The sequence below is a fragment of the Bombina bombina genome, chromosome 1 (genome assembly GCF_027579735.1).
Source record: "Bombina bombina isolate aBomBom1 chromosome 1, aBomBom1.pri, whole genome shotgun sequence".
NCBI lineage: Eukaryota > Metazoa > Chordata > Amphibia > Anura > Bombinatoridae > Bombina > Bombina bombina.
In genome coordinates, this window is record NC_069499.1 from 1,463,791,546 (window position 1) to 1,463,819,446 (window position 27,901).

General features: G+C 42.1%; 1 protein-coding gene across 1 annotated transcript in view; it reads left to right on the forward strand.

Moving 5' to 3' along the window:
- Window positions 1-27,901, forward strand: part of RNF213 (ring finger protein 213) — an 881,087-nt gene that overhangs the window by 565,779 nt on the left and 287,407 nt on the right. The window contains exons 21-22 of the mRNA XM_053706514.1: window positions 24,146-24,307; window positions 25,017-26,178. Of these exons, the coding sequence (XP_053562489.1) occupies window positions 24,146-24,307; window positions 25,017-26,178 (1,324 nt within the window). The remainder of the gene's footprint in view (window positions 1-24,145; window positions 24,308-25,016; window positions 26,179-27,901) is intronic.

Here is a 27,901-nt window from a genome sequence, read left to right on the forward strand (position 1 = left end):
GTTTATATCGTTTTTTTGATCCGAGTTTGAAACTAAGGGGTTAATCATCCATTTGCAAGTTATTTCAGTCTATTATACACACTGTAAAAATTTCGTAAGATTTACTGCTTTTTTCACTGTTTTGCAGTTTCTGTGATTGTTTTTTTCTCTTAAAGGCACAGTACCGTTTTTATATTTTGCTTGTTCACAGTTATTAAAGTGTTTTCCAAGCTTGCTGGTCTCATTACTAGTCTGTTTAAACATGTCTGACTTAGAGGAAACTCATTGTTCATTATGTTTAGAAGCCATTGTGGAACCCCCTCTTAGAATGTGTACCAAATGCACTGATTTTACTATATTACAAAGACCATATTCTGGCTTTAAAAAATGTATCACCAGAAGAAATTGACAAGGAGGAAGTTATGTCGTCTAACTCTCCCCACGTGTCAGAACCTATAAATTCCGCTCAGGGGACGCCAAGTGCATCTAGCGCGCCCATTGCATATACCTTACAAGACATGGCGGCAGTTATGAATCATACCCTTACAGAGGTATTATCTAAACTGCCAGGATTGCAAGGAAAGCGAGACAGTTCTGGGACTAGAATAAATACAGAGCTCTCTGACGCTTTAGTGGCTATGTCTGATACACCCTCACAATGTACTGAAGCTGAAGCAGGGGAGCTTCAATCTGTGGGTGATTTTTCTGATTCAGGGAAGATACTTCAACCTGATTCTGATATGTCTACATTTAAATTTAAGCTTGAGCACCTCCGCGTATTGCTCATGGAGGTCTTAGCAACTCTGGATGACAATGACACTATTTTAGTCCCAGAGAAATTATGTAGATTGGATAAATTCTATGCAGTACCTACTTACACTGATGTTTTTCCAATCCCTAAAAGGTTTTCTGAAATTATTACTAAGGAATGGGATAGATCAGGTGTACCATTCTCTCCCCCTCCTGTTTTTAAAAAGATGTTTCCTATAGACGCCGCTACACGGGACTTATGGCAGACGGTCCCTAAGGTGGAGGGAGCAGTTTCTACTCTAGCTAAGCGTACCACTATCCCTGTCGAGGACAGTTGTGCTTTTCTAGATCCAATGGATAAAAAATTAGAGGGTTACCTTAAGAAAATTTTTATTCAACAAGGTTTTATTCTCCAGCCTCTTGCATGCATTGCCCCAGTCACTGCTGCTGCGGCTTTCTGGTTTGAGTCTCTAGAGGAGGCTCTACAGGTTGAAACCCCGTTGGAAGATATTATTGACAAGCTTAAGGCTCTTAAGCTAGCCAATTCATTTGTTTCTGACGCCGTTGTTCATTTAACCAAACTAACGGCTAAAAATTCAGGTTTTGCTATTCAGGCGCGTAGGGAGCTATGGCTTAAATCCTGGTCAGCTGACGTGACTTCAAAGTCTAAACTTCTCAACATTCCCTTCAAAGGACAGACCTTATTCGGGCCTGGACTGAAGGAGATCATTTCTGACATCACTGGAGGAAAAGGTCACGCCCTTCCTCAAGATAGGTCCAACAAATTAAGGACCAAACAGTCTAGTTTTCGGCCCTTTCGAAACTTCAAGAGTGGCGCAGCTTCAACTTCTTCTAACACAAAACAAGAGGGAACTTTTGCCCAGTCTAAGCCGGTCTGGAGACCTAACCAGGCTTGGAACAAGGGGAAACAGGCCAAAAAGTCTGCTGCTGCCTCTAAGACAGCATGAAGGAGCAGCCCCCGATCCGGAAACGGATCTAGTAGGGGGCAGACTCTCTCTCTTTGCCCAGGCTTGGGCAAGAAAAGTCCAGGATCCCTGGGCATTGGAAATTGTGTCCAAGGGTTATCTTCTGGAATTCAAAACCTCTCCCCCAAGAGGGAGATTTCATCTCTCACTTTTATCTGCAAACCAGATAAAGAGAGAGGCATTCTTACATTGTGTTCAAGACCTCCTAGTTATGGGAGTGATCCACCCAGTTCTGCAGGAGGAACAGGGACAGGGCTTCTATTAAAATCTGTTTGTAGTTCCCAAAAAAAGAGGGAACATTCAGACCAATCTTAGATCTCAAGATCTTAAACAAATTTCTCAGAGTCCCATCCTTCAAGATGGAGACTATTCGAACCATCCTTCCTATGATCCAGGAGGGTCAATATGACTACCGTAGACTTAAAGGATGCTTATCTTCACATCCCGATACACAAAGATCATCATCGTTTTCTCAGGTTTGCCTTTCTAGACAGGCACTACCAGTTTGTGGCTCTTCCCTTCGGGTTGGCCACGGCACCAAGAATCTTTACAAAGGTTCTAGGGTCCCTTCTAGCGGTCCTAAGGCCGCGAGGTATAGCAGTAGCCCCTTACTTAGACGACATTCTGATACAGGCGTCGACTTTTCAAATTGCCAGGTCCCACACGGACATTGTTCTGGCATTTCTGAGGTCCCATGGGTGGAAGGTGAACGAAGGAAAGAGTTCTCTATCACCTCTAACAAGAGTTTAATTCCTAGGGACTCTGATAGATTCGGTAGAAATTAAGATTTACCTAACGAAGGCCAGATTGTCAAAACTTCTAGACTCTTGCCGTGTTCTTTATTCCACTTCTCGTCCTTCAGTGGCTCAGTGTATGGTAGCGGCAATGGACATAGTACCGTTTGCCCGCCTACATCTCAGACCTCTGCAACTTTGCATGCTCAGTCAGTGGAATGGGGATTACACAGATTTGTCCCCTCTACTAAATCTGGATCAAGAAACCAGGGATTCTCTTCTCTGGTGGCTATCTCGGGTCCATCTGTCCAAGGGGATGAGCTTCCGCAGGCCAGATTGGACTATAGTAACGACAGATGCCAGCCTTCTAGGGTTCGTGGACTTAGGAGGAGGCCCTCCTTCCGATAAACATTCTGGAACTAAGAGCGATATTCAATGCTCTTCAGGCTTGGCCTCAGTTAGCTGCGGTCAGGTTCATCAGATTTCAGTCAGACAACATCACGACTGTAGCCTATATCAACCATCAGGGGGGAACAAGGAGCCCCCTGGCAATGTTGGAGGTTTCAAAGATAATTCTATGGGCAGAGGTTCACTCTTGCCATCTCTCAGCTATCCATATCCCAGGAGTAGAGAACTGGGAGGCGGATTTTCTAAGTCGGCAGACTTTTCATCCAGGGGAGTGGGAGCTCCATCCGGAGGTATTTGCCCAGCTGATTAAACTTTGAGGCAAACCAGAACTGGATCTCATGGCGTCTCGTCAGAACACCAAACTTCCTTGTTACGGATCCAGGTCAAGGGATCCCCAGGCAGCGCTGATAGATGCCCTAGCAGCGCCCTGGTCCTTCAGCTTGGCTTATGTGTTTCCACCGTTTCCTCTGCTCCCTCGGCTGATTGCCAAGATCAAGCAGGAGAGAGCTTCAGTGATTTTGATAGCTCCTGCGTGGCCACGCAGGACTTGGTATGCAGATCTGGTGGACATGTCATCCTTTCCACCATGGACTCTGCCGCTGAGGCAGGACCTTCTACTTCAAGGTCCCTTCAAACATCCAAATCTAATTTCTCTGCGTCTGACTGCTTGGAGATTGAACGCTTGATTTTATCAAAGCCTGGTTTTTCCGAATCGGTCATTGATACCTTAATTCAGGCTCGAAAGCCTGTCACCAGGAAAATCTATCATAAGATATGGTGTAAATATCTTCATTGGTGTGAATCCAAGGGTTACTCATGGAGTAAGGTCAGGATTCCCAGGATATTGTCTTTTCTCCAAGAAGGATTGGAGAAGGGATTGTCAGCTAGTTCCTTAAAGGGACAGATTTCTGCTCTGTCTATTCTTTTGCACAAGCGTCTGGCGGATGTTCCAGATTTTCAGGCGTTTTGTCAGGCTTTAGTTAGAATCAAGCCTGTGTTTAAACCTGTTGCTCCGCCATGGAGTTTAAATTTAGTTCTTAAAGTTCTTCAAGCTTTTATCTTGGAAAGTTCTGTTTTTGGTAGCTATCTCTTCGACTCAAAGAGTTTCAGAGTTATCTGCCTTGCAGTGTGATTCCCCTTATCTGATCTTCCATGCAGATAAGGTAGTTTTGCATACCAAACCTGGGTTTCTTCCTAAGGTGGTATCTAATAAGAATATCAATCAGGAGATTGTTGTTCCGTCACTGTGTCCTAATCCTTCTTCAAAGAAGGAACGTCTATTACACAATCTTGACGTGGTTCGTGCTTTAAAGTTTTATTTACAAGCTACTAAAGATTTTCGTCAAACATCTGCATTGTTTGTTGTCTACTCTGGACAGAGGAGAGGCCAAAAGGCTTCAGCAACTTCTCTTTCTTTTTGGTTAAGAAGTATAATCCGCTTAGCTTACGAGACTGCTGGCCAGCAGCCTCCTGAAAGAATTACAGCTCATTCCACTAGAGCGGTGGCTTCCACAGGGGCTTTTAAAAATGAGGCTTCTGTGGAACAGATTTGTAAGGCGGCGACTTGGTCTTCGCTTCATACTTTTTCTAAATTCTACAAATTTGATACTTTTGCTTCTTCAGAGGCTATTTTTGGGAGAAAGGTTTTACAGGCAGTGGTGCCTTCCGTTTAAGCGCCTGCCTTGTCCCTCCCTTCATCCATGTCCTATAGCTTTGGTATTGGTATCCCACAAGTAATGGATGAATCCGTGGACTGGATACACCTTACAAGAGAAAACAAAATTTATGCTTACCTGATAAATTTATTTCTCTTGTGGGGTATCCAGTCCATGGCCCGCCCTGTCATTTTAAGGCAGGTGTTTTTTAATTTTTAAACTACAGTCACCACTGCACCCTATAGTTTCTCCTTTCTCTTGCTTGTCTTCGGTCGAATGATTGGGAGGTGGCAGTTAGGGGAGGAGCTATATAGACAGCTTTGCTGTGGGTGATCCTCTTGCAGCTTCCTGTTGGGAAGGAGAATATCCCACAAGTAATGGATGAATCCGTGGACTGGATACACCACAAGAGAAATAAATTTATCAGGTAAGCATAAATTTTGTTTTTTTTAGATGAACTTTGCATATTATTTTACGCTTGGGAACCTTTATTTGCATTACGCACTCTGATGCAAAGTTAACTTTATCTTTTGAGAAATGTTTGTATTGTTTGGAGGCTCAGATTATTTTTCTTGTGCGTTTTTGCTTCACCTGTGTAAATACAATGTTAATGACCAAAAATAAAGATTCTCTCTCAGAACCATCTGTCTCTCAGGATAATGTTGTCCATGCCATGCCTCACCTTTCTCCTCAAAGGTCCCAAGCTTTAGCAGTTTTACAAGCAGTGCCCTGTGGTTCCTCTCAACCTGTACCTGGGGGAGTATATTTACCAGGTGATTTTTGCTGCGCAACTGACTTCTGCAGTCTCTGCAGCTTTGAGTGCCTTACCTATTGCCGGTAAGAGAAAAAGAAAATGCAAGAACATCTCTAATTCTATTAGCTCTAATCCGCCCAGGCTGCCTTTGTCAGTCTATCTCAGTTATCTGAGGAGGATCACTCTTCTGTGGCTTCTGAGGGCGGGATCTCTGATTCTGAGTCCACTGTTGCTAGTACTCAGAAGAGGTTAATTTTAGATTTAAGCTTGAACACCTCTGTTTACTTTTGAAAGCGGTTCTAGCTACTCTGGACGACTCTGAGTCTACAGTTGCAGAGACTCCTAAAAAGGCTAATACATTTAACAGAGTATTTGATGTCAATCTGTGGAACTATTTCCTATTACAGATCGCATGTCTGACATTATTTCTCAGGAATGGGAGAAGCCAGTGGTTCCTTTTTTTCCGTCTCCTGTTTTTAAAAAGATGTTTCCTGTTGCTGACTCGGTGCGAGATCTTTGGCGCACTATTCCTAAAGTAGAGGGCGCTACTTCCACCTTAGCCAAGAGAACTATCCTCTAGAGGATAGTTCCTCTTTTAAGGACCCTATGGATAAGAAATTGGAAGGTTACTCAAGAAAAGTTTTCCTTCACCAGGGTCTACAATAGCTACCTGTTGCTAGTATTGTGACAGTTGCAGGTGCGGCCTCTTATTGGTGCGACTCCTTGTCTGATTTGATTTTAGAGGAGACTACAATAGAGGAGATCCTGGATAGAATTAAGGCTTTAAAGCTGGCTAATTCCTTTATCTGGGATGCCAGCATGCAAGTAGTGCATCTGGGGGAAAGATTTCTAGCTTTGCTGTTGGTCTGCTGATGTGACATCCAAGTCTAAGCTTTTGTCTTTGCTTTCAAGGGCAAGACTTTATTTGGGCCTGGTCTGGCTGAAATCATTTCCACGGTTACTGGTGCAAAGGGAGCCTTCCTACCACAGGACAAGAAGGTTAGGCCCAAGGGTCGTCAAAATTCAAATTTTTGTTCCTTTCGCAACTTCAAGGGACATAAATCCTCCTCTTCTTCCAAGCCAGAACAAGCTAAGACCTTGCTCCTCAAATCTTTATAAAGGTTCTAGAGGCTCTTTTGTCAGTGTTCAGATCTCAGGGTATCACAGTGGCTCCGTACCTGGACAATATCTTAGTTCAGGCGCCATCTTTTTATTTAGCAAGATCCCATACGGATTCTCTGTTGTCAATTCTACGCTCCCATGGGTGGAAGGTGAATCTGGAAAAGAGTTCCTTGGTGCCAAACCCCAGGGTCTGTTTTTTGGGGACTGTCATAGACTCGATCTCCATGAAAATTTTCTTGAGGTATGTCAGAAAATCCAAACTTCTTGCTTCTTGTCTTTCACTTCAGTCCTCGGTCCGTCCATCAGTGGCTCTGTGTATTGAAGTAATTGGTCTGATGGTGGCTTCCATGGACATTATTCCTTTTGCTTGTTTCCATCTCAGACCTTTACAGTTATGTACGCTCAGACAATGGAACGGAGACCACGCTGATCTTTCTCAGAGGATAGTTCTAGACACCCAGACAAGAGACTCTCTGTCCTGGTGAATCTCCCAGGGCCGTCTGTCTCAGTGTACATGCTTCCTGAGACCATCTTGGGAGATTGTAACCACGGATACCAGCCTCTAAGGCTGGGGAGCAGTTTGGGGTTCCTTAAGAGCTCAGGGACTTTTGTTGCAGGAGGAGTCTGCCCTCCCTATAAATATACTAGAGTTAAGAGCCATCTACAATGCTCTGATAGCTTGGCCTCAATTAAGTTTGGTCCGGTTTATCAGATTTCAATCAGACATAATCACTTCAGTGGCATATTTCAACCACCAGGGAGGAACTCGGAGCTCATTAGCTATGAAGGAGGTAACTTCCATACTTCAGTGGGCGGAGTCTCACAATTGTCACCTTTCTGCCATCCACATCCCAGGGGTGGACAACTGGGAAGCGGATTATCTGAGCAGACAGACTTTTCACCCAGGGGAGTGGGCCCTCCATCCGGAAGTATTCTCACTGATAACTCTCAGGTGGGGAGTTCCAGAGTTGGATCTGATGGCGTCTCGTCTAAACGCCAAGCTTCCAAAATACGGATCAAGCTCAAAGGATCCTCAAGCAGCTCTGCTCGACGCTCTGGTGGTGCCATGGGACTTCAGTCCAATTTATGTTTCCCCCGTTTGCCCTTCTTCCTTGGGTGATAGCCCATATCAAACAGGAACAGGCATCGTTGATTCTAATCGCTCCAGCATGGGCTCGCAGAATTTGGTTTGCGGACCTGGTGAAGATGGCATCCTTTCCTCCGTGGAAATTGCCTCTGAGGAAGGACCTTCTACTTTAGGGTCCCTTCCTACATCCAAACCTAGATTCTCTGAAGCTGACTGCTTCAGCAGGAAACCAGTGATGACACAGAACTCTGCAGAAAAATGCAAAATTCCCATCTCTCATTATTAGAGTTCAACCAAAAGGCTGGATGGACGAAGATGGGGTGAAATTCTGGCTTGATAGTGTTTGGTGCCGTTGACCTAGCAGTCTGCGTCGTAAGAGAACATTACTGTACTGGTGTGGGACATGTTTAGTGTTTAGTCATATCTGAGGAAATGCAATGTCTCTAATATCCCGTGACCCCTCCAATTTTTATCTTATTTTTTGTCTCAAAAATCTCGCGTTATACTAGAGTATCTATGGTACATAAATATATATGTTATTTAAAAACAATCTCAGCTGTTGTGTTCTACAACCCTAATTGAAAGCTAGAGAGTGACAGCTCCATTCATATCAAATATTTATTGTTTATACACAGTCACGCAGTCACACACTAACAAAAAATAAAAACAACTGATGCTCAGTAATATCAGTAATGATATAGGCGAAGCAAAGTATACCTGTTACTGAAGCAAATAGTTCAGATTATATATATATAGGCTCCTACAATCTGGGAGACACAATTAACATTTAGCGATAACGAAGCTGATTCTGCATTAAAAGGGAAAATTCCCTATTTACCATGTACCCGAATATCCAGGTATCTTAAACTAATATTTGCAAACGGTTGGCAAATTAAAAAGAAAGGAGAGATAAGACTCTTCAGAGAACCCCTGATGCGCGTTTAACAGAACGCTTCCTCAGAGGGGGTTGTTTGGGTCTGGATGTTATTATTTCTACGAATACTGGGCGGAAAGGAGCCTTTGCCCTTTAGGATAATATGTCTAAGGGTAATTCTAACCGTTTTCATTATTTCTGTCAACCTAAGACCCAGAAGTCCTCCTCTTCATCCTTGAAGCAGGGTTTTTCCTGGAAGCCTGTCCCTAATTGGAACAGGTCTAAACTGTTCAAAAAGCCTGTTTCCAATACTAAGTCTGCCTTAAGGTGAGGTCTCTGATCTATGTCTTCATGTAGGGGACAGATGCCTTTTTGTCCAGGTGTACGTGGTTTATATCTGCTCCAGATCCATGCATTGTTAGCTTTATTTCCCAAGAATACAGAATATGTTTCAGATCAAGTCTTTGCAAGGGAAGTTTTTTTCTGTCTTATGTTCCATAGAATCCTGTAAATGCAGGAGCCTTTTTTCATTCAATTTTAGATCTGGAATCTATGGTTGTAATAGTTCCAGTTTCAAAATTGAAACAGAGTCAGGTTTTCTATCCCAACCTCTGTATTTTAACAAAGAAACAAGGATCTTACAGACAAATTCTGGATTTGAAAACTTTGGGGTTCCTGTTTTCAAGATGAAAACTATTCAGACTATTCTTTCTCTTGTTCAATGAAGACAGTTCATGTCCTCTATAGATCTGAAGGATGCTTATCTTCATATCCCTATACACAGGTATTATCATCTGTGATAAGAGTTTAGGGTATTTTGGTGGTTCCTTACATGGATGATATCTTGGTTCAGGCTCTATCTTTATATTTAGCAGTGTTTCTTACCATCATACTTTTGTTGTTTCTTAAAGAGCTTTGTTGGAATGTAAACTTTCCAAGAAGTTTTCTGTCCCCTCAATCCAGGATTATTTTTCTGGGTGTAGTGATCGACTCAGTCTCCATGACAATTTTTTGACAGAACAGAGAAGAATTAAGTTTCTCTCAGCTTGTTTAAATCTTCAGTCAATTCAAACTCCTTCTGTAGCTCTTCATGTAGAAGTTTTGGTCTGATGATTAACAGCCTCAGATGCGATTCCTTTTGCTCAGTTTCACAATTCCTCTTCAGCTTAGTATGCTAAAATATCTCTATCGCTTTTCTTGATGGATCTATCATCGGCCCATTGTTCTTGGGGGAATTCTTTGTCCATCCTATTTGGACTGTGATTTCAACAGATGCAAGTCTTTCAGGTTGGAGTGCAGTCTGGGTGTCCCAGAGAGCACATGGTTACTTCATGAGGTTTCACAGATTTTCTAAATGGGCAAAGAGCAATCCCTTCATCCATGGAATGGCCTCTTCATTTGGAAGTCTTCATTTGGAAGTCTTCAGTCAGATTGTTGACCTGTGGGGTCTTCCGGAAGTAGATCTGATGACTTTTTGTTTGAACAACTAGCTCCCTAGATTTTTTTGCGAGGTCCAGGGATCATTGGGCACAGTTTGTGGATGCTTTAGTTGCTTCTTGGTTGTTTCGTCTAGTCTACAATTTTTCACCTCTTGTTCTGTTACCAAGGCTAATAGCCAGGATCAAGCAGGAGGTATTATCAGTAATCCTGATTGCTCCAGCTTGGCTTTGCATGATTTGCTTTGCAGTTTTGGTGCAGATGTCCAATTGTCTTCAGTGACATCTTTTCTTCTGTGTTCACAATCTTCTTTTTCTTCTTAAATGGAAAGACTCCACAGCAGCATTCATTACTTTTGGGAAATAAGAACCTGGCCACCAGGAGGAGGCAAAGACACCCCAGCCAAAGGCTTAAATACTCCTCCCACTCCCCTCATCCCCCAGTCATTCTTTGCCTTTCATCTCAGGAAGTTGGCAGAGACGTGTCAGAATTTTTAAATTTTTGTTTTTGCCTCTTATGGAGGGTAGTACACTTCGGCATGGGCTTAGTAGTCCTGTTAGTCTCTCAGTGAGGGCTTGGATGAAAGTTAGAGTCCAGAGATGCAGGAAGTTTCTTTCTGCGAAACCATCCCGACTCGGATTAACAGCTTCTCAAGCAATCAGTGTTGTCGAACTTTGCTTCAATGCCTGCTTTCTTCTCTCAAGTCCATGGCGGAGGCGATGCTGCTATTCATCACACTTGAAAGGCCGTGTTCCTGTTCCACGGCGTTGATTCTAGTAAGATTGTTTCATTTTACTTTATGCAATGTACTGTAATGTGATGTTTCCTGTGTGGCTAAAGCTCCTCGCGGGTTTAACTTTTAACAATGGGTCTCAGTGAGTCTCTGTTTGATCTTGGAATCGAGGGTTATGGGACAGGGAGGTTTATAATCATGTTTGTTATGTGATATAACCTGCTTATTCGTGGTTGGAACTTTGAGGCCTTTGGTAGTGACGTGGCCTGTTGGCTGTACGCACTTTTTGGACTATACGGTTCACCCTGTGTTTGGGCGTGTTTACGCTCTGTTCCCATTTCCACATTCCCGACCGTGTGGCGTTTGAGATTTAATCTAGTCCGCGTGGGTCTGGTCATAGGAGGTGGTGAGTGCCCCAGCCATTGGTGGTGTCAGGTGCCGTTTTGTTGTTACTGATTAGTCCATATTGCTATCCCTTCCTAAAGCTATAGGATATTCTGATGCTGAGCCTGTGATCATTTCAGATTCAGTTACGGAGGATTCGAATACCGACATGATCATAATATCTGATTCAGATTCGGTGTCAGGTGACGAATCCGATTTAGCCTCGTTGACTTCTGTCAATCATTCTTGTTCCATTTACCATGTGGGAGCACCCGGTTCCTCGGGCTCGGGGAATCAGGGGCCTGCTGAGCTATCCGCCTCTGGGGGTCCTGTCTCCCAAGGAGCGAGTTCCCTACCTAATGTTCCTCTTATACATGCGGGTAACCCAGTTTATTTATAGTTCCTCCATGCGGGGTGGTGTGTTCCCCCCAGAACTTGCAGCACGCTTTCGTTTTCAGATATGGTTGGCGATGGCTCGTCTACACAGTCCAGACGTTTCTTTAAGAATGTGCTCGTGCCCTGTTGTCCCGGGTATTCCACCTTGGGGTGGGCCCCCGCAGTATCCTGAGGGTTCTGTTCCGGAGTGTTGCATTTCGGTACCGGATTGTGCGCCTTTGCGTGTTGCTCAGACATCTGTTTAAGTCACTGAATGACCCTATGGTACATAGATATGGGTATTTTCAGTCCAATGGTACGAATGGTACTAAACGTTAGACATATGGGGATGAAGTAATCTCCTATTGTCTTTATTTGAGTTTCTTTCCCAGTTGTGAGATGGGGCTCTGTTTGGCTGGTCCGACGGGTAGGCCCGTGTCCTTTTTTGGGGCGTTAACATTTATATCCGATGGATGTCTTTTCTTTATTTGTTTTTTCCTTCGGTAACCATCTGGGATTGATACTCTTGGTTACTGCTCAGACACATGGTGCTGTTTCGACTTTGGTCTGGTAGCAGCGCTGAGTGCTCAGATTATCATTTTTTCATGTTCCACTGCAGCATTCAAGAGGAACCCGAGGGTTCCTGAGGCAGGAAGGATTTAATCGGTCCTTATAGCTTCTTGTTAAAGGTAAGAGTGTTCCGTTGTGTCACTCTATCTGTCATCTGATTTCATCAGAGCCTGGGCGGACTTCGGTTCCGTTACCGTTGTTTGAGTGGTTTGCCTTCAGTTTTAGGCTTCAGGATGGTCCTGTTAGGACTGGATCCTACGGCTTATGGATGCGTTTCAGCTTGCGGAGGGTTTTCTTTAAGACCTGTTGCAGCTCTGGACTCCTTATAGGGGATGTGTCTGCTGTTCTAGTGTTGTAGATGCAGTTTTTATTCTTGGACTGTATGGTCTGTCCAAGTGTTGAGACCTTTAGGTTTCTTTTCATGTCTCCATGTGATTCAGATACCCTTTTGGGGATCTGCGTCCCGGATGATTGTTGATCCCTGTGGGGACTGGTCTAGCTCAGGGTTACCCGGAGCTGGGAAGGTTTAGCACCTTATTTTTCTCTGTACCCTCGTCTTGTGTGGAGGTAATGGAGAGCCTAGCCCGGCTAGTAGGGTTTTGTGAACTTCAAGGTTCCCTGGTGTTGTCCTGTGGTTAAGAGGTCCTTTCATACGACTTCTGGCCCAGCTCCTTGGAGTGTGGAACTTTAGCTAGGGATGGTCCCTACCTTTAGTCGTGGCCTGCCAGTCTCTCACTACCCGAATTTAGGATATATGTCCATTCCCCTTTTGTCTGACTTTTGGCCAGTTGGGGTGTTTAATTCTAGGGTGAGACTGCCTGAGCTATTAGAAGCCTGGACCTATTTTCCTTCAGAGACTCTGCTTCTGGGGCTTTGCTCTTTTTCCTAATCCTATTTTGGATTCTGGTATCTCAGGATTGGTCGGGGGTTCTCTAGTAGTGGGAACTTGGGCTGTGTCCTTGATCTATCTACCTGTCCGGGTCATATTTGGCCTGGTATTAGAATATTTATTACTCCTTACTGAGTATCCCATATCATCTGGGATTTCCTGGGTGGCTAGCGCCTTTTGAGTGTGGGTTTCGACTCTACTGCTGGCGTGGGGTTCCAATTTCTGTTGCTCCTTAGGGTTGCAATTCCCTGGTCGGTTGCTAGTGTCCCCGTGGATTTCTGCTTTGCAGGTAATTGGGGTTGGCTGTGCTTCTGTTTGGCATGCAACCTGTAAGGGGGTCCTCTTCGAGGACATTTACGTTGGGGCTTTTATACCCACTTAACCAGTGGTTCGGACCTTTGGGTCATTGTTGTTCTTTCTGGTTCTTTCCCTTTCATAGGGACTATTCTCCTTTCTTTGGAGATGAGGTCCTTTTTTTTTTTTTTTTTAAGACCTCTTTAGGTCGGGAGGCATAGGGTGGAGGTGGTCCATCTGGGGCCTTCCCGGTTCTAAGCAGTTTGTGGGCCTTGTTTTGATAGTTTCTTATCAGTTTATGGCCTTATCTGGGGTCAGAGTCAGGTTGTCCTTGTACTCTGGTGAGATGGTTTTTCCATCTCTTCGCTCGTTTCTGTATCAGTTTCAGGATTCTTTTTGTTCCTGTACTGGATCCGTGTGGCTGGGTTGGTCCAGCTGGGTATGGGTCTGCAGGCAGGACTTAGTGGCCTAAGGGATAACTACCCTGCCTAGTAAGCTGAAGGCTTAGAGTTTGAATCCTGCTGTGGCAGCTTTCTTAATAAAGGAATGTCCGAGCGGTCTAGGGATCGAGGTATCCTTTGTCTGTGAAAGCTTGTTAGCTCAGTCTGCAGAGAGAGGTTTTCTCTTTCTCCTTGTTCCTACACAGGAGATGGTTTTCTCTACCTTCGGATTCCGAGGTTATATTCTCCTTCTCGGGAGGCCTTGATGGAGGCTTGTGTTCTCCTTTTTAGGGGCCTAAGTGTAGGTCGGGCGGCTTAGGTTGCTGGGAGAATGCCCTCTGTTGAGGGCTTGTTTTTATACGGTCCACTTACTGTGAACTGGTTCTTAATTCGTTGAAAGCTCTTTGGTGTCGTCTTGTTATGGACACGGTGTTGTTGATCCTGAGGTTTTATCCTGGGTCTATTACACATTTTCATGAAGAATACTTTAGTATTCTGTGGGTGGGCGCAGGGAGGACTTTGCGTCTTCTGTTACGTCCTTGCTTGCAGGTTGTTGGGGAGATGTTTTCCTATCTCCGTGTCAGGATTATTCCGGTTTTTCGCTTCATGTGGTGTGGCCTTATTCTCGGTTTGGATCCATTTTTGTCTCCGTAAGCCGGGTCTTCACACACTTGAGGTGTTTTCTGTCGTATTAAAGAAACCTTTTGGTTTCTTCGGTTCCTTGCCTTGCCCCTGGGAACCTTTTATTGGGGCGACGGTATCTCTTGGAGGACTGTTGGCTCAGTCGAGTCCGTTTGTGGTCTCTTGTTTTGGCTCTGGATTGACTGCGTGTCAGTGTCACCAGGGCTTTTCTTCTAAAAAATGTTTACATTTTTTTTTAGCTTGTAGGTAGAATCATATCTCATCACTTTATCACATTGTGGACATATACTTGCTTATTTACTTTAAATTTGTTCTCAAAACAATCAACAATACTTGGAGGAGAGAACAATGGGAAATCATAATTGTATTACCTTTGTATCTCTTTAGAACCCACTGGAGTGTAATTTATTCTAATGTTAACACAGCTTGGCATTGATGCCAAAATATATAAAGGGACAGTCAAGTTCAAAGAAAACCTTGTTTTAAATAGGGCATGTTATTTCAAACTACTTTCAGATTTAATCCTAACACTTGCTTTGTTCTCTTGGTATTCTTAGTTGAAAGCTAAATCTAGAATGGCTAAGACCTTCTTGAAGGCCGCCTCTTTGCAATTGTGTTATACTAATCACAGACAACACAACCTCTCACCTGCAGCCTTAAAACACCTGATAATGCACACCCTATCAGTAACATCACTATTATATATACCCATGTGTCAATTTATATTGGATGTGAGATACATTGATTTACATCTTAGAAGTGAATATTACTATATGTACCCATAAACAACTATTGTGGATGTGAGTTATAGTACAAGAATATGTCATAAACATGATATTACCTGTTTTTATTGCCATTTCCACACAGGTCATATTATATGTTTGAACAATATTAGTGTACTAAAACACACCTCACATGGGTGTGGATGACAATTATATGGTAAATAACATAGGACAAGATTTATGGTGAACTATAAGAATATTTATTTATTTTTTGGCTACTTGGATGAGGGAGCTGAGGTGACTGTAGTGGATTTCCTTGTTCTCCTGGTTTGAGAAGATTCTGCTGGTGTGCTGGCCACAGATGATAGTCTAGAGGCAGTGTCCTGCTGGTTTATAAAACTCAACCAGCACACCCAAGAGTTGATTTTGTTCTCTCCATCTATTGTCCATTTGCATCTGCATATCAGACAGAATTCGCATAATCTGCGACTGGTTATGAACATTTGCACTTAACGATGCTGCCATGTCCCTCTGCAGCTCTATGCTACTTTGTTGTATCCTCTCTTGGCTCCTGATGAACCTTTCATGGATCCTGAAGAACCTGTCTTGGCCTCTTTGTATGCTCTCTGTGCTTGTTATGAGCCTCCTCTGGAGTGCAATGTATTCCTGATCCAGGGGAGAATACAATGCATCCACAGGCTCTTGAGCAGCAGGACTTCTAGGTGCTTGTGGGGCAGGGTCACCTGCATCTGCTGTTGCTGGAGGTGCAGGGTCAGCTTCAACTGCTGGTTCATGTGGGGCAGGGTCAGCTTCAACTGCTGGTTCATGTGGGGCAGGGTCACCTGCATCTGATGGTTCATGTGGGGCAGGGCCAGCTTCAACTGCTGGTTCATGTTGGGCAGGGTCACCTGCATCTGATGGTGCTTGAGGTACAGTTGTAGATTCTGCTATATTTCCATCTGCCGATGGTGGAGCCCGTCCAATTGCTGATGATGGTGGAGCTCTCATGGTTGGTTGATAGTCCCACTGATGACCAGTGTGTGAATACTCAGCCTGTCCAATTGGCACTTCCTGTGACATTGTCTGCGGGTAAAATCCCTGACTGCCATGAAATTGTGTTGTGGGGGGGGGGGGGGTAAATACATGGACTATTTGTGGCTGTCTTGGCTCCCCCTCAAAGCTAACGGGAGGATATTCCTCTGGCCAGGAATCTTGCCAGGGGTCATATGGCAATGGTGGCGGCATCACTCCCGGGTCCTCAACTGAAGCTATCCAACCATGCTCATGCCTGGGAGCATACTGTTCTTGCGGTTGCCTAAAGACTGATGGTGGTGGTGGTGGTGGTGGTGGCGGCATGGATATTTGTATCCTCGTGATAGGAAGTTCTGTGAAGGAGTCAAAGGATGAGAGGGATTAGTACAGATATATGTCCATGTGGGCATACAATATACATTGATACATGATAGGGCCTATACTGATTCTCATGTCAAACTCTATAACATGTGTCCTGTGTTATTCTGAGACATGTTAGTATTGCACTATTCCACCTCATATCATGAATTGCATTGTGTTAAGTAGCAGAAATGTCAAATATAATTGTAGATGTTTTTGTTAGTAGGCCAAATACCATGCTCCTCATTGTGTACATGAATGTGTGATATTAAAGGATGTTATATCTCAAATACATATAATACTGGTGTGTGGGATGTTACTCACCAACATGATGTGCTGTAGTTGCAGCCCCTGAGTCACGAGCCCCTGGAAGTCCACGGACTGCTGTGATACTCAGGGACCTGCATATCATCTCCTGCCAGGTGTTATACTCAATATCCAGGGATGGACCATCGCCTGTTCCCCTCTGGTGCATAGCTTCCTGCCCCATCTTTTCTTTGACCCGCCTCTTGCAGTCATTCCACCGCTTTTTCAGGCCCTCAACAGTCCTCCTCTGCGGGGCCACACTGTTGACGGCATCCTCTACCGCCAACCATGCTGTTTTTCGCTTTTTGGCAATGCCTTTGCCCTTCTCCTGCCTGAAGAGGGCACTGTAATTGTCCATGATGGCCTAAACAAGGGCAACATTTTCATCAAATGAGAAGTTTGTACATCTCAGCCTCTCATCCTCCATGGACACTTGGCTTCCTCCCTGTGATGTTCCTGGTGTGGGTTCCTCCCTTTCCTCTCCCTCCTCCCCCCTTCTGTCCCCATGTGCACCCTCTGTCCCTCTCCTAGATGTGCCTGCTCTCTGGGGCTCTCGGGCATCTCCCCTAACATCATCCCTTCTAGCTCTCCCTCTCCCCACTCCACTTACTTCCAGACGGGGGACCCACTGCTCCTCCTGTCCTCTCCAATACTCCTCTCCCCTCCTCCCCACCTCTCCCTGCCATCCTCACACTAAATCACACTACACACACTCACACTCACTCCCAGTTCAATCACACACAATCACAACCAAACACTCAGCCTATCACACTGTAAAAATAAAATAAAATGTGTGAGGTGTTAGAAAAAAAAGTGTGGAGTATTTTGTATATGTATGTATGCAAAATATGTGTGCAATATGTAAAAATATGTGCAAGTGTACAAGCTTAATCAAACAACAATGCGACCTAACTAACTCCTCTGTTTGCGCCTCTCTCTCTACTCTCACTAATCCTCCACTCCAGTGTAGTGTGTTGTAGCTCAACGAACAATCCAAACACACTGAAGAAAATGGCGGCTGCGCATGTGTTTATATATGAATTTTGAATAGCGTAATTACGTGTCACATTTTTATATGAAATCTGTCCATTTTTACGAGTGTTAGCCTAATTTGCATAAAACTACTCTTTATTTACACTTTCCGTGAACAAAATACTGGCGTAAGTTACTTGCGACAACTAAAATGTGTATTTGTGCAAATTTCAGAAGATCGCCAGTTTGTCCTACTTACGCCAGTTTAGCATCTAATGGCGCAGTATATGTAATACCCCGATGTGCAAGGTGAAATTACGGGCAGAGCGGGTTCCCACGATTGCGCTGAAACCTGTGCCGTATATGTAATCGCACCCTTAGTTTTAAGACAGAGAGGTTTTTCTGATTCTGTCATTGAAACTTTCAGGTCCGTAAATTTGTGACAATGAAGATTTTTTGCAAGGTCTGGAAGGTGTTTTCCTGCTGTGTCGGAAACGAGTTCTGTTGGTACTTTTTTTAGAATTCCTAGAATTCTATTTCTTCAGGATGATTTGGATAGGGCCTATCTACTAGTTTTTTAAAGGGGCTGATTTCTGGGTTTGTTTTTTTTGTTATCTTGTTTCACAGGAAGATTGCTAAATTTCTGAATTTTGTGAATTTTATTTTCGTTTTCAAAGTTTTGCAGGTTTCTCTTTTTCAGCCTATGCATGTTTTGGATATTCAGCTTTTTGTCCTGGAAGGTTTTGTTTGTTTTGGCTATTTTGCTAAAAAAAAAAATGTGTCTACTATTTGTTGTGAGCATCCTTATCTTATTTTTCGTCAGTATAAGGCAGTTTTGAGACGTAAGTTGTACTTTTTGCTTACATTGGCTTTTTCGGTTAACATCAATCGTTAGATTGTTATTCTTTTGTTTTGTCCTAATCCAAAAAATGCTAAGGCTTCTCCATAATTTGGATGTGGTCAGAATTTTGAAGTTCTATTTGCAGGCTACTAAGGATTTGGATTTTAGACAATCTTCTAGTTTGTTTATTCATTTTCTGGTTTCGGAAAGGGTTAGAAGGCGACTGCTTTCTCTTTAACCTCTTAAAGCTTTTGATTTATAAAGCTTACTTGGAGATGGGTCAGTCTTCTTCTAAATGGATTACTGCCCTTTCTACCTGATCAGTTGCTACTTTATAGGCCTTTAAGAATGAGGCCTGTGTTGATAAAATTTGCAAGTCAGTGTTTTTGGTCTGCCTTACATACTTTTTCTAAATACTGTCATTTTTATGTTTTTGCTTCTTCTGGAGCAGCCTATTGTAGGCAAGTCCTTCAGGCATCCGTTTCTGGCCATTAAACTTTAAATTTAAATTTATTGTATTTTTTTTTCTACATAAAAAAAAAGAAAAAACAATTATCCAATCTATTTGAAATAGTATAAGTCGTGTCCTGCCCAGATTACTCGTGGATTCCACAGCTTGGGTATTAGTTCCCACGAGTAATGGATTGTGCACTCTCACCACCTTTATGAAAGGAAAATATAATTTTGAGATAACCTCATACATTAATTTCATTCATAGTGGTAAGAGTCCACAACACCCTTCCATAATTTTTTATCTTTGTTTTTTGTTTGTTTGTTTTTTTGGCGGCAGTTCTAATATGCATCTCTTTTTCCCCTGCTCCTTTTTTGTATATTGCTCTTATTTTCTTTTCCTATCTTCTTCTTTTCTGACTTAGTGATACGTCACACTAGTTTCTAGTAAGGTGGGAGGGGTTTTAAGGGCTCTGGGAGTTTTTGGATGTTTGCCTCCTCCTAGTGGTCAGGATTATAATTCCCTGGAGTATTGGATCATGGGCTTTCACCACAATGAGAGAAATGAATTTATCAGGTAAAAGCATAAATTATATTTTCTGTTTTTTTTAGTATTCACTGATTATAAACCAGCTCATGTCACTTATGTGCCTTCCTGTAGAGACCCCAACTCCCTTGTAGTGCTGTGGCAGGAAGTAATGGACACTGTACAAATGAAGTTTAAAAATAAAAGTTAAAATCCTATTAAAATTAAGAATGATACCTTATAATGATAATTAAATACACCCAGTGTCATTTCACATAACATTCAATACTGCAAATCTGTATCCCTCCCTGCTGTCATGCTCAGTCTTGTTACTACTAACTCACGGTGATCTCTCCCCTGCACCCCCACTCTCAGTCATCCAGGTATGCCTTATAAAATACTTTAACATAAAAACAAGAAAACCTAACATATAAGCCTTACCTATACAAAGCTAGCAGCCATCCACTTATGTGCACTGGAATTATCATTCTCTCTGCAGTGAGCTCACTTCCATGACACGTTCATCCTACCACTCTTCTTCCCTGTTGCACTCTCACTTGAGGGCCTTCAGCCCTCAAAAAAAGAGTTCACTTATCCCTCTCACAAGAGTTCCATTCTTGGGAACTCTTGATAGATTCGGTAGACATGAAAATTTTTCTGACGGAGGTCAGGAAATCAAAGATTTTAACCACCTGCCGAGCTCTTCATTCCATTCCTCGGCCGTCAGTGGCTCAGTGTATGGAGGTAATCGGACTAATGGTAGCGGCAATGGACATAGTTCCGTTTGCTCGCTTGCATCTCAGACCACTGCAACTATGCATGCTCAAACAGTGGAATGGGGATTATGCAAATTTATCTCCTCAGATAAATCTGGATCAAGAGACCAGAGACTCTCTTCTTTGGTGGTTGTCACAGGATCATCTGTCCCAGGGAATGTGTTTCCGCAGGCCAGCATGGGTCATAGTGACGACGGACACCAGCCTATTGGGCTGGGGTGCAGTCTGGAATTCCCTGAAAGCACAGGGTGTGTGGACTCAGGAGCAAGCTCTCCTCCCGATAAATATTCTAGAACTGAGAGTGATATTCAACGTGCTTCAGGCGTGGCCTCAGCTGGCTTCGGCCAGATTCATAAGATTCCAGACGGACAATATCACGACTGTAGCATATATCAATCATCAGGGGGGAACAAAGAGTTCTCTAGCGATGATAGAGGTTTCCAAAATAATTTGATGGGCAGAAACTCACTCTTGCCATCTATCAGCAATCTATATCCCAGGAGTGGAAAACTGGGAAGCGGATTTTCTAAGTCGTCAGACTTTTCATCCGGGGGAGTGGGAACTCCATCCGGAGGTGTTTGCACAATTGATTCATCAATGGGGCACACCAGAATTGGATCTGATGGCGTCTCATCAGAACGCCAAACTTCCTTGCTACGGGTCCAGATCAAGGGATCCTCAAGCAGTACTGATAGATGCTCTAGCAGTACCTTGGTCGTTCAGCCTGGCTTATGTGTTTCCACCATTTCCTCTCCTCCCTCGTCTGATTGCCAGAATCAAACAGGAGAGAGCTTCGGTGATTTTGATAGCACCTGCGTGGCCACGCAGGACTTGGTATGCAGACCTGGTGGACATGTCATCTCTACCACCATGGACACTGCCTCTGAGACAGGACCTTTTCATTCAAGGTCCATTCCAGCATCCAAATCTAGTTTCTCTGCGGCTGACTGCCTGGAGATTGAACGCTTGATTTTATCCAAGCGGGGATTCTCTGAGTCGGTCATAGGTACCTTGATTCAGGCTCGAAAGCCTGTCACTAGGAAAATTTATCATAAGATATTGCGTAAATATCTTTATTGGTGTGAATCCAAAGGCTACTCATGGAGTAAGATCAGGATTCCTAGGATTTTGTCCTTTCTCCAAGAAGGATTGGAGAAGGGGTTATCAGCTAGTTCCCTAAAGGGACAGATATCTGCTTTATCAATTTTACTGCACAAGCGTCTGGCAGATGTTCCAGACGTTCAGTCGTTTTGTCAGGCTTTAGTTAGAATTAAGCCTGTGTTTAAACCTGTTGCTCCGCCATGGAGTTTGAATTTAGTTCTTACAGTTCTTCAAGGGGTTCTGTTTGAACCTATGCATTCCATAGATATTAAGCTTCTATCTTGGAGAGTTCTGTTTTTAGTTGCTATCTCTTCGGCTTGAAGAGTTTCTTCACTTCATACCTTTTCCAAATTTTCCAAATTTGATACTTTTGCTTCTTCGGAGACTATTTTTGGGAGAAAGGTTCTGCAAGCAGTGGTGCCTTCCATTTAGGTTCCTGTCTTGTCCCTCCCTTCATCCGTGTCCTAAAGCTTTGGTATTGGTATCCCACAAGTAAGGATGAAACCATGGACTCGGTACATCTTGCAAAAGAAAACAAAATTTATGCTTACCTGATAAATTTCTTTCTTTTGTGTTGTACCAAGTTCACGGCCCGCCCTGTCTATTCAAGACAGATAGTATTTTTTATTGAAAACTTCAGTCACCTCTGACGGCATATAGTTCATATATGGTGACAGTGTGCGGACAGCCCTTCAGGGATTAGTAAGTAGTACTTTATGGTAAGTCTCGGTCAAGTCTTGGACCGTTGTTGCGGCTAACAGCCGCTCTCCCAAGCTGTTCTCTGCAAACCTGCTCACGTGTCGGACGGCGTCTGACGTCACACCTTACTCCTCGAAATCAAAGAGGTGTTACTGTGCGTAGTCCAACAGCTGTTTGGAGATTTCTACTTGGTAACTTTGTTGTCCAAAGAGGTGTATGTTCTGAACTATCTGCATTGCAATGTGACTCACCTTATCTTGTTTTTCATTCTGATAAGGTGGTTTTGCATACCAAACCTGGATTCCTTCCTAAGGTTGTTACTAATAAGAATATTAATCAGGAAATTGTTGTTCCTTCCCTATGTCCTAATCCTTCCTCTAAGAAGGAGTGTCTGTTGCACAACTTGGACGTGGTTTGTGCTTTGAAGTTTTACTTGCAAGCGACCAAAGATCTCCGTCAAACATCTTCTCTGTTTGTTGTCTATTCTGGAAAGCGTAGAGGTCAAAAAGCTACGGCTACCTCTCTTTCTTTTTGGCTGAAAAGCATCATCCGTTTGGCATACGAGACTGCTGGACAGCAGCCTCCTGAAAGAATTACAGCTCACTCTACTAGAGCGGTGGCTTCCACATGGGCTTCTAAAAATGATGCTTCTGTTGAACAGATTTGTAAGGCTGCGACTTGGTCTTCACTTCATACCTTTTCCAAATTTTCCAAATTTGATACTTTTGCTTCTTCGGAGGCTATTTCTTTTGCAAGATGTACCGAGTCCACGGTTTCATCCTTACTTGTTGGATATTATCCTTCCTAACAGGAAGTGGCAAAGAGAGCACCCACAGCAGAGCTGTCTATATAGCTGCCCTCTTAACTCCACCCCCCAGTCATTCTCTTTGCCGGCTTTAAGCAGGAAGGGTAAAGTAAAAGAGCTGATAAACTGTTGTCTATTCTGGAAAGCGTAGAGGTCAAAAGGCTACGGCTACCTCTCTTTCCTTTTGGCTAAAAAGCATCTTCCGTTTGGCATATGAGACTGCTGGACAGCAGCCTCCCGACAGGGTTACAGCTCACTCTACTAGAGCGGTGGCTTCCACATGGTCTTTTAAAAATTATACTTCTGTTGAACAAATTTGTAAGGCTGCGACTTGGTCTTCGCTTCATACCTTTTCCAAATTTTCCAAATTTGATACTTTTGCTTCTTCGGAGACTATTTTTGGGAGAAAGGTTCTGCAAGCAGTGGTGCCTTCCATTTAGGTTCCTGTCTTGTCCCTCCCTTCATCCGTGTCCTAAAGCTTTGGTATTGGTATCCCACAAGTAAGGATGAAACCATGGACTCGGTACATCTTGCAAAAGAAAACAAAATTTATGCTTACCTGATAAATTTCTTTCTTTTGTGTTGTACCAAGTTCACGGCCCGCCCTGTCTATTCAAGACAGATAGTATTTTTTATTGAAAACTTCAGTCACCTCTGCACCTTATAGTTTCTCCTTTATCTTCCTAAGCCATTCGGTCGAATGACTGGGGGGGGCGGAGTTAAGGGGGGAGCTATATAGACAGCTCTGCTGTGGGTGCTCTCTTTGCCACTTCCTGTTAGGAAGGATAATATCCCACAAGTAAGGATGAAACCGTGGACTCGGTACATCGCAAAAGAAAGAAATTTATCAGGTAAGCATAAATTTAGTTTTTTGGGAGAAAAGTTCTTCAAGCAGTGGTGCCTTCTGTTTAGGTATCTGTCTTGTCCCTCCCGTTCATCCGTGTCCTATAGCTTTGGTATTGTATCCCACAAGTAAAGGATGAATCCGTGGACTCGTCGTATCTTATAGAAGAAAAGTAAATTTATGCTTACCTGATAAATTAATTTCTTCTATGATACGACGAGTCCACGGCCCGCCCTGTCATTTTAAGACAGATTATATTTTTTTGGATTTTAAACTTCAGTCACCTCTGCACCTTTTAGTTTCTCCTTTTTCTTCCTGTACCTTCGGTCGAATGACTGGGGGGTGGAGCTAAGGGAGGAGCTATATAGACATCTCTGCTGTGGTGCTCTTTGCCACTTCCTGTTAGCAGGAGGATAATATCCCTCAAGTAAAGGATGAATCCGTGGACTCGTCGTATCATAGAAGAAATTAATTTATCAGGTAAGCATAAATTTACCTATGTTTATAGTGCTGTAGAATTTGTTGGAGCTCTATAAATAAATGATGATAATATTAATAATCATTACAAATGTTTTCATTTGTAAACCTTTTTCATTAGATCACACCGGATAGTGTTCTTCACCTGTATCTTGAAGATAACCTGGGTGTGGAGGACACTCGGTGCTATAGTCTGGAAGAACTGAAAGAACTGTTAAACAAGTTGATGCTTATGTCTGGGAAAGGGGACCAAGGCAATATTGAAGTTGAAAAGTTTTCTGAGGCAAGTATTGAACAGTGTGTTTCTTCCACATAGAGTGCTAGCTAAGCTACAGATGGTACAACTGTATAAGAATAGACCTAGACAACAATAGTCCTTTCTCTTCACATTCAATAAGAAAACATTTAATGGTGTGTATTGATATAGAGTACCTGAAATAACCAAAAAAAGCTCCACACTCATCCTGATGTCGTGTACTCATGCTGCATTTTCTCCTGTAACATTTTTACTCTTATTTCCCTGAACATAATAAAGAGTAACAAATATTAAGGCATAATTCAGAGATATTGTAGGATCTTGCCTGTGAATGGCTAATGGTCCATCATGTGAATTATAGTAACAGTACAAAACCATTGATTATGTTCAGCTTTCTTTGTTACACATATTCTGTATTAAATTCAATCAATGTTGTTTGCTATCTTTCAAGTTCCTTAAAGCAAGTGTAGATACCCTTAGTATATCATTCAAATATATGTATATATATATACACACACACACATATATATATATATATATATATATACTAATTCTGAATTAGAAAGTTTGTTGTTAGTTTTAATTTTCTTGTAAGACAAATATAAAATAATTAAGGGTATGCTGTGTTTTAGTAAGGTGCTACAACCTTTACCTATAAAATAGACAGTACTTGCTCTACTGCATATTTAACAAATTCTGATGTATTACATTCTAAATTATGTAATTTATTGCACAGATATTTACCTATGTTCAGAGACTTGCAAGATGCTTTATTGACCTCTACTTGGCTGGAAATATGTTATTCAGAAATTGGAAAACCAGGATATACTGTTCAGATGGTATCGAATTTGGGATTATCATGGACTTCAATGTAAAAAGCATTTGTGAGCTAGCAGGAAAAGACTCTGTTACCGAATTGCTTCCAGAGATCTGCAGAACAATGGAGAATATGTTAGAGCAGTGGATCAGCTTTATGGATATGGAACGATCCCAGCTTTACTATTTAAACTACTACACTGCTGAACAGTTAGTATATCTTTGCCAGCAGTTCCAGAGGATAGATATCAATGAGAAAGCTCTTGTAATGCTTTCTTTTATCAAATCGGAGTGCACAAAACAAGACCCAATGAAGGCCTTATTACCTTCTCAAAAAGTTGGTTTAAAAGGATTCTCAAAACTGTCACCTGGTTCAGATAAGACAATGCTAAATTTACATCTGCAAAATTGTACAGATGTATTAAAGAAGTTGGAAATGGTGTGGGAATATTCCATGAAATATATAAGCTCTTTGTTTCCAGGCTGTCTGGACATCAACAGGCTTGGCAAGAGCTTAAGATTCTTGGCAGACACAGAAAAAAACATCATAAATCGTACCCTCCATCCTAGTCTGCTGCAAGGCCGTCCTAATTTGATTCTTTGTCCTAATTCAGAAATCCTTCCTTGTGCTATCGCCATATACATGTGCAATTTAGAGCAGTCACTGCCATCTTATGATGAAGTCTTGCTCTGTACACCAAACACTACTTTTGAAGAAGTTTCACTGTTTCTGAGAAGGTGCCTAACACCAGGCTATTGTGGGAAAAGGGTCTATAGCTTGCTTTATGCAGATGAACTTAGCTATGATATAGGATATAAATCTGAACAGTTATTTCAGCAGTTGCAAGCAAAAAGTGATCTTAACTATAACCTTGTAGTTATATGCAACAGTGACAGAGAACATTGTTATATCCCATCTGTCTTTAGCCAATACAAAGTACACGTTATTCCTCAAAAACCACTTCAGGAGATTCAGCAATACTTGGAACGACATTTCAGAAATAAAGAACCATCAGCTTTCGCTCCAGCTTTTAAGAACAACATGAGTGTTGGGATAGTTGCATCCAAACGGGCAGGTGTTGGTATGTAGGAAGTAATTGAATTATGTAAATTGCCTAGTAAATGTAAATGTATTGATCATCAATAAGGACAATTTTTACTCATTTTAAATATGGCCCTACTTTGTAAAACTGAATATTTAGGTATAGATGTGTAAATGGTGCAGTATACAAAGTTATGAAAAGAATAATCATACAGTCCTTCATTAACGTGCATGGAATAATGGAACAATTTGAGGAAAATAACAGGGTAAATTATGCAACTAACCAAATTATAAAAAGATAACAGCTATAACATGAACATACAAGCATTGTATCACTTTTATCTCTGGGCAAACAGAAGACAACCTTTGACCATATATGGGCTTTTAATCATGTAACAAAGATCTCATATAAACCAGGGTTAAACTTGTTACAAAGATCATTATCGACAATTAAGATTTCTATCCAAGTGCAAACCCTGAATATGCCACTGCATATAGTTTTTATAGATCTCTTGGGCATAAACACCATTTCACCAGCTTTATTAGGTTCTCAAGCAGAGGGATTCTTACATCCTAGCCCAGGGGTTTTGAATTTCTTTGATAGTGTGTTCGCAAATTAGCTATAATTTTCTTAAATAAAACATAAAAATAAAAAAATCTCTCAAGTGCAGCCAATAAAAACAAGCAATATGGTGGTAGCCCAGAGGTAGTTCCAATAAGTTTGTTTTAAGTAACACTTATTCCAAATTTACAGACATAAATATACATATAAACACATAAATACACATATAAACACATAAATACACATGTAAACACATAAATACACATATAAACACATAAATACACATGTATCCATATATAGAAGTACATTGGAGCCATTTGCAGTTAAATAGATGAAAACATGAAAAAACATTTATGCAGTATTATTTTTTAATTAATTAATACTGTTATATCTATTTATAAATAGATATTCCTATATTTATCTGTATATATCAATACCTATATATAAGCATGTGTGTGTGTATGTGTATGTATATATATATATATATATATATATATATATATATATATATATATATATATATATTTCTCCTGTTAAGTGTGATCAGTCCACGGGTCATCATTACTTGTGGGATATTAACTGCTCCCCTACAGGAAGTGCAAGAGGATTCACCCAGCAGAGCTGCTATATAGCTCCTCCCCTCTACGTCACCTCCAGTCATTCTCTTGCACCCAACGACTAGATAGGATGTGTGAGAGGACTATGGTGATTATATTTAGTTTTTATACCTTCAATCAAAAGTTTGTTATTTTATAATAGCACCGGAGTGTGTTATTCCTTCTCTGGTAGAATTTGAAGAAGAATCTACCTGAGTTTTTTCTATGATTTTAGCCGGAATAGTTAAGATCATATTGCTGTTTCTCGGCCATCTGAGGAGAGGTAAACTTCAGATCAGGGGACAGCAGGCAGATTAATCTGCAAAGAGGTATGTAGCAGTTTATTATTTTCTGACATGGAATTGATGAGAAAATCCTGCCATACCGTTATAATGTAAACTCAGCCTTGAATGCAGTAGATGTAGCTGATATCAGGCTGTCATGTATGTATATTTTACACTTCAGTTTTCTGGGGAATGGTACTTTTCTGGTTTTATACTGTATGCATAGACTTAACCTAATTTGCAGGGACTTGCAATAGGTTTTAAATGACAATTAATTATTGAGGTAAAACGTTTTTTTGCTGGCATGTAAAAACGTTTTTT